Source organism: Manihot esculenta, chromosome 17 (assembly GCF_001659605.2).
Source record: "Manihot esculenta cultivar AM560-2 chromosome 17, M.esculenta_v8, whole genome shotgun sequence".
In the NCBI taxonomy this organism is placed as follows: Eukaryota; Viridiplantae; Streptophyta; class Magnoliopsida; order Malpighiales; family Euphorbiaceae; genus Manihot; species Manihot esculenta.
Window position 1 is genome coordinate 3,985,566 of NC_035177.2, and position 7,342 is coordinate 3,992,907.

General features: G+C 29.9%; 1 protein-coding gene across 2 annotated transcripts; it reads left to right on the forward strand.

Moving 5' to 3' along the window:
* The first annotated feature begins 2,250 nt into the window (after nt 1-2,250).
* LOC110605683 (putative pre-16S rRNA nuclease) lies at nt 2,251-6,148 on the forward strand. Of its 2 annotated transcripts, XM_021744331.2 has the most exons (6): nt 2,256-3,084; nt 3,165-3,224; nt 3,303-3,415; nt 4,056-4,124; nt 4,978-5,029; nt 5,120-5,448. In XM_021744331.2, the coding sequence occupies exons 1-6, from the start codon at nt 2,794-2,796 to the stop codon at nt 5,243-5,245; spliced, it is 711 nt and encodes a 236-aa protein (XP_021600023.1). In that variant the 5' UTR covers nt 2,256-2,793; the 3' UTR covers nt 5,246-5,448. The 2 variants fall into 2 exon arrangements, with proteins under 2 accessions (XP_021600022.1, XP_021600023.1); XM_021744330.2 differs by lacking the exon at nt 4,978-5,029 and having other exon boundaries at nt 2,251-3,084; nt 5,120-6,148.
* Nucleotides 6,149-7,342: the final 1,194 nt, after the last annotated feature.

Genomic DNA, 7,342 nt, shown 5'->3' on the forward strand with positions numbered 1-7,342 from the left:
TAATCACGGCATCCCCAACCAGTTAATTCGGCAGGATCCTTTATCAAGCAGTTGGTCACATCATTTCCATATTGTCAAAAAAAGTTATATTTATCCCTATCTTTTTACGATATAAAAGGAAAATGATCACAAAAGCAAAAATACGCAATTCATACATTACTCAAATTCTAAGCAATTCATTATATTCACCTTATTTTCTAGTATACTGACTTAAGCGTCGGAGTGGCTGTCATGGACACGGACTGTGCGGTTGTCGAAACCGGTCAAAAATAACCTTTTTGGTTATCAATAATTTTACAACTGTAGATAGTGGCAAACGGATCGAATCCACAGGGAATTGATATTTACCTATTTTCCTTATAAAGACCAAGTAAATAAACTGAAAGTAAAATAAAAAGGGGAGTTTTGAGATTGATGAATTAAACTAATACTGAAAGCAATAAAGTAAAGCAAATAATTGAAGTAAAGAAATTCAAATATGATAAAAGTTCTAGTTGAAGAATTGGATCCGCTTCAGTTGTTGGGATTGATCATTGATACTTAAATTTCTTTGTTTGACTCAATAAATTAGTTATGGAGATGGAAAACGCTTCTCATCACCATATCTCTCATTAAGCATAAATCAATTAGGGAACATCCTCTAATTAATTACTAATCAACAAGTTGCCAAAGAACATCCTTGAGCCTTTGGCATCTAACAACTGTCAATTGCATTAAGAAATAGAGAGACCTAATTCTAGCTATCCAAACGCATGGTGATATTGCTAGATTATGCAATTTCCTTAGTTTTTACACCAAGAGTTACTTATGTTTGAATAATCCAAGCAATTACGACTTAAAACTATCCAAACTAACAAATTATTACCTTGCAATCAAGAATCAATTGGCCTTATTGATCTAAACCACAAAGCAACAATGGAATTAAGCATGATTTTGCATAAATATTGAATAACAAAATATAAACAATGTATGTTCAGATCTCCCAATCCATAAAACAACTAAAGTTTCACATAATCTTCAACTAGAAAAAAAAGGTTTCAGCCACTCATGGCTGAAACAAAACCAAAAATAAAGAAAGAGATGAAGAAGAGATGTGACCACTTGCAATCTCATATGTGTGTCCAAGGGAGAGTAGAAAAGGCATGGGGAGGCTCCTTATGTGTCTTTTTATAGTTGAAAGTGTTGCCCTAGGTCTCCTTGATGAGGGGGAGCCTTCTTTTGAATTTTGAATTTTGAATCTTGATTACTTGGGAGGCAAGTATGTCTTGATTACTTGGGAGGGCAAGTATGTCTTCTTGAAATTTGGCTTCCTAAACAAGCTGAATTTTGAATTTTGAATTTTGAATGTGCATCTTCTTGATATTTGACTTTTTGAATAAGGGAAAAATTTCTTGAAGATTTGAAATTTAAATTTCAAATTACTCTGTTGAATATACTTTCTTTATTTACCACTTTCCTTATTTATCTTCACTTTAGCTGCAACTTGACTTGGACAACAAGTTTGTTCTCCTTTGTCCCTTTTTAGGCAGTTTTAAGAGCATTTTCACCAAACTACCTCTTTACACTATTTTCTACAAAATAATATCAAAACCACAAAATTAAACAGAAAAAGTGTAAATTAACATTAATAACAACATGATAAAATGGTCTAAATTTGGTTCTATCAGATACCCATCTCCTCCCGTTCTCTTTTTTACAAGTTCAGCCAATTACAATACAATTCTACTTTTGACCACATCAATTTTCTATAAAAATTCAATAGTTAGTCCCTTAATTAGTTGATTTTGAAAATAGATTAAAATGTTAGTAATGTAAATAGTATATGTTATGCAGACAATTTGAAAAAAAAAAATTAATTTAAATTTATGATTTTGAAATTAAGATTTTAAGCAATTTTTAGTTGCTCAAATTTTCTTGCAAAATATTAATTTCTATTAAATTTCAACTTCATTCACTTTTAATTTTAAAATTTTAATGGTTTCTTTTATTTTAATTAAAATAGTATTTCGATTCAGTTAAAAAAAGAAAAACAAAGAAAATAAAAATAAATTTTAATTTTAATACCTCTAATTCCTAACATTTAATTTTAAATACTTTTTATTCTTGACCATTAGATCAAAATTAGTTAAAGCAATTTGTACTTTTTGTTCGATGTTAAAAAGACTCATTAATGAGTTTCTCAGTATTACAGGACTAAATAAAAAATTTCTTTTTTTTTTTAATGTAATTTACGTTAAAATTAGGATGACAACTCACATCCTACTTCAGTAGGAATTCCGCCTCACAAAAACCCTAGTGACAAAAAATGCACTTTCCTTTCCACTTTATTCTAAGATGTGTATCTGTGGTTCATGATGCATATGTTTTTTAGGTAATGAATTCTTCATGCTAAAGTTTCCTTAATGCTTGACTGAAGTTGTTTTTGCAGTGAATTGAAGATCAAGCTTTTAGTCTTCTGTAGACTTGATGATTATGCAATTACTGAACACTATCATATTACTATAACTTTGAAAAGGCAATCAATTGTCGAAGAGGAGGCTTAGATAAACATCTGCCTGCTAGGGTTTCTTTGTTAAAAAGGGGAATTCTTTGTACCTTAGGAATATTCAAGTCCAACATTGTTAGGCCTAATTACTGTACAGAGAGATAGAGAGAGAGAGAAGGGGGTAATTCTTTATATGCAGAAGGGAGCAACCATCAGGCCTGCCCCAGATATCCCCAATTTCGACTATTGGAACTTATCCTCTTTCGCAGCAAATACCAACAGTGAAGCTCAGATTTACTCCTTTTAAAATGTGTTCAATACAGAGCTCGTTTGTTCCATTAATGGACTTCTACTCTTTGAGCACTTATGCTCTTCCAAACCTCAAAAATGTCCCTTCTTTTCTCCGATTACCATCACCTAAAGCCTGCAATCATCACTCAAGATTAAGGGCAGTGCTGCCCATAGAAGAAATTCCCCCAAATGCCCTTCGTCGGAAGAATGATCCACAGTGGAGAGGAGGATTCAGTTTAGGAGTAGACTTGGGTTTGTCTCGAACTGGCCTTGCCCTTAGCAAGGGCTTCTCTGTTCGTCCTCTCATGGTAATTAGCTTTGTTTTTTCCCCTTTTCTTCTTTCTTTTATGTGAAATTCTAGGTTTAATTTGATTCGCATAGTATTCAGGTTTTGGAGTTGCGAGGGCAAAAGCTTGAGCTTGGGCTTCTTGAAATTGCTGAAAATGAGGTTAAAGTTTCTTCCTTACACACACAAAAGAAAAGTCACTCTTCTTTTCCATTGATTTGCGTAAGTGAGAAAGTGTAGGAGGTAGATGAGTTTATCATTGGGCTTCCTAAATCTTGGGATGGAAAGGAGACTCCTCAATCCAACAAGGTTCGTAGTGTTGCTGGAAGGCTTGCTGTTCGAGCAGCTGAAAGGTGGACCTTAACCTTGTTATCTCTATTTTCCTTTATTAATTTCTTTGTTCCCATCATTTATTCATTTTTTACTATAAAACTGAATTTGATATTACAGATGGAAGGACCCAAAAAAAAAAAATTCGAGAGAACTTTATGAAAAACATATTTTGTTGTTTTAAAGTTAAATTAAAATGTATATTTTCAATATTGTACATTGCTAGTAGCTTAGATAGTAATATCAAATTGAGAAAACTATCACCTTGTATATGCTATATTAAGGCAATCAAAATTATCTGTTATCTTTTTTGTTATGTTTTATTTATGAGTGTTCAAAAAGTAATTTTTCTAGAAGTATCTAAAACGGTGTTTAAAAAAAATTTGAACTTCATTTTCAAACAAACTCTAAAGATCTCACCCTATTTGAATTTCACTGTTATAGAGAAAAGAATATATAATTAGAAGTCCATTTTATATCTTTCTGTTGATTAAGAAGTTTTCTTCAAGATCATATTCATCCAGTCTGTTTGTGATCCTTTAATTTGGATGAAGATTGTATTCATTCTATTTATGTTCTTTTATTCTGAATGTATTACTCTTCATTGAATTGTTGGTTTTTGCTGATAATTATTAATAATTAATCTCCATTTTTTAATTTTAGGGGTTGGCGAGTATTTCTGCAGGATGAACATGGGACATCAACAGAAGCTACTTACCGCATGATCAACATGTGAGCATTACATTTTAGTGGAAATTTTTTATATTGAATAGTCATTAGTCATAAGTTAATCTTTATCTATGAAATTTTGAATTATGGGGATTCATTTGGGGTTTCAAGGGTAATGAGTTTTTCCCTTAAAACTCTTTCATTGCCTTTGAAGATGCATGTTAGTTCTGCTATCTCAGAGTCACCAAGAAGGAAGATGTAAGCAGTTTAGACTTTATTCATTTATGAAACTGATAATAGTTTCTTTTGTTATCCTCATGAAACATTGAAACCCATTGGTCAATCAACCATACAATTCCTTGAAGAACTTAACATCACATTATATTTAATGGTAGTTTTAGATTTTGGAGTATTGACGAAACAAAACAATTTGAATAGAAGGGCTAAAATAGTTGGTCATATGATTTGGACATTGTCATGCAAAATAAATGGAATGGAAATTTAAATGTACATAATAAATTGGAGATGATATGTGAAGTTCCACTGCACTTCTTATTTTTATATTGCAATGAACGGAGAAGTTTTTCTTTAGCTTGCTTAAGTACTGTTGATAAAGGAGGTTGCATTACCATCGGAAACTGTCAAATTAGAGTTAATGCACTTTGCTTGCAGCATGTTATATAATGGCATGCAGAAGCTTCTTACATACACCAGAGTGTTTATACACCCACCGAATAGAATTAATTTAAATGTAGGTATTATAACCTACTATAGTTTTGGCTAAAATATTATTTGTTTGTTATCTAAATGTATACACTCGGGTACGCGTAAGAATTATTTGTTGCATTGAGGCAAATAAGGCCAATTCAGATAGATTTTGAACAAGTCTGAATTATTATGCTTGGAACCCTTTCAGGGGCCTGGGCAAGGGTGCTCGGCAAAGGAGCATTGATGCCTATGCAGCTGTGGTAAGCAAAGGAGATAGTATTTTCCCTTATTAGAAGAATGTTGTGCATATTTTTTAGTTTTTTTTTTTTTTTTTCCTTTTCTGGTTGTAGATGGTGTTGGAGAGATATTTTCAGACGAGTGGGGAGGGAACTGAACTTGTACTACCAAAGCAATTGGATCTGCAACATAAACTTCAAAAAGGTCCTCCTAAGGACATCGATTTTTATCCTGAATAAGTCCATGGCTGAGAATCAGAATTTGAAGCAATTCTTTGATGGTAGGATGTCAACGTGGTTTGCAGCCTTTAATAGAATGAATTTTGAATTCATTTTTCTATTCAGTTTTTGTTGGATTACATTATATGCACTAATTCATATAGAGGAATTGTACCATGTAAAATTTTCATTATGTGATTACTATACCTGCACAGAGTTTGTCATAATGATTGCAGATTTTGTCTTCATATCATCAAAAGAGGCTTCTCTCTCTAAGTCTTTTAGAGAGAGGAATCCTCTTGTTTTTTTTTTCTTTGTTTGTTTTAAGTTAGTAGGCCTTCTCCTTGCTGGTCCTGCGGCTGCACCTGCCCTTTCCGAGCGAGGGCGGCTCTTCCTACCTTGCCTGGTGGGTTTTTCTCCCGCCCTTTCCGAATGAGGATTGTATATAGTTTGTGGGCTTTTTGGTTTAGTCTCTTGCAGGTAATGCTTCATTGGGAGAGGACATCTTTTGGTTGCCTGCTTGGTGTGTTGTATGTGCTCTTGTTCTTTCTCTCTAGATTTGAAACTTTGAAGGTGTTAATGTGGCATGCAAGTTCTTAGTTGTTGCAAGCGGCTCTTTTTTAGTTTTGGAAAGCTTGGGTCTCTCTTCTCTTTGCTCCTGATGGCTCCAGGAGCTATTTTTTGATATTTTCTTGTTGGCAACGGTGCCCTTGTTTTTTCCTGGCAATTCAGGAGTGGCTTCTTCGAAAGTATATTTAGGTAGTTACGAATTACTTGTGGATGGATCTTTAGGAATCGGCTTTTAGTTGAGCTCTTTATTCTTTGGGCCCTAAAGATTCGATTTATGTTGTAGTTTGGGCCATGGACATTTTCTTTTCAATGATATTCTCTATAACTTGATATAAATATATATATCAAATCAAATCTCGTCTTGGATGCGATCAATTTCACTAAAAAAAAAGAAGAAAAAAGATAAATTACTAACAGAAATTTCTTTTTAGAATTATATTAAAGAAATTTTATTATTTAGTTTATATATTATAAAAAAAATATTAGTTAATTTTTTTAAAAAATAAATTAAAACATTTTTAATGTTTTTAAAAATCTATTAATTAGTAGATTTATTTATTTTAGCTGTTAGAAATTATAAAAAAATTTTAAATGCTTATGGAATAACTAATGAGTTTTAAAATTATAAAAACTAAATATTAACATAAATTTAAAATTAATGAAGAATTAATCAATAGATTTTTTAAAATATGAAATTTAATATATTTTTTAAAATTAAAATATCAACTAATAAATTTATTAAAATTAATAAAAATAAATTCAATTAAATTTTTATACTTTTATTAAATAAGTCTGATTCAAATTTTAAAATTAATTAATCTCCTTTAATTTTGTCAAGGGCAAATAGGTCCTTTTAACAATAAAATATTATTATTTATAATTTAAAAAATAAAAAATTTAGTATTTTAATTATCATAAAAAAATTTTAAAATATATATTGATATAATAAATAATTTTTAAAATTATAAAAATAAATTTTTTATATAAAAATATTTTTATTATTAAAAAATAATATTATATTAAATGAGAACTTATTTACGATTGAATAACTCTACAAATTTAATTGGCCTAAAATTCTGAATTAGGCATAAAGCTTAAAATTTTGAATTGATTTTGAACTGATTTTAATTTATTCTTTGAGTAAAAATATATATATATAGTTAGGTTTTGAATAGAATCGAAACTCAATGGTTTAGTCATGTTTTAGAAAGAATAGTATTAAATCATCAGAGCATGCAAAGCCTTTTAACTTCTTTTTTTTATAATGCTAATAAGCCCGTTAAAAGAAAAGGAAAATAAAAATATAAAAAATGATTTACTGATGCATTTATTTTCGTTATAGTTTTCTATTTTCATTTTTATTTGATAAAAAAATAAAAAATTTATTCAATTGTTTCGTTTTAATTTTTATTACTAATTAAAGTGTTCTTAAAATTAAAAAATTAAAAATCAATTATTGTTTTTATTATTTTGGATTTTATCAAATTGTTATTAATAATTTTAAAAATTTTATTATTATTGATTAAATTCATTTTTAATATATATTTA

What these genes read in the sequence shown, in the direction of transcription:
- LOC110605683 (XM_021744330.2), top strand. Translation starts at nt 2,794, where the DNA reads ATGTGTTCAATACAGAGCTCGTTTGTTCCATTAATGGACTTCTACTCT. An exon ending in TTGAAATTGCTGAAAATGAG is followed by an intron (nt 3,225 to 3,302) that starts GTTAAAGTTTCT and finishes GAGAAAGTGTAG; the next exon opens with GAGGTAGATGAGTTTATCAT. An exon ending in ACTTACCGCATGATCAACAT is followed by an intron (nt 4,125 to 5,119) that starts GTGAGCATTACA and finishes TTCTGGTTGTAG; the next exon opens with ATGGTGTTGGAGAGATATTT.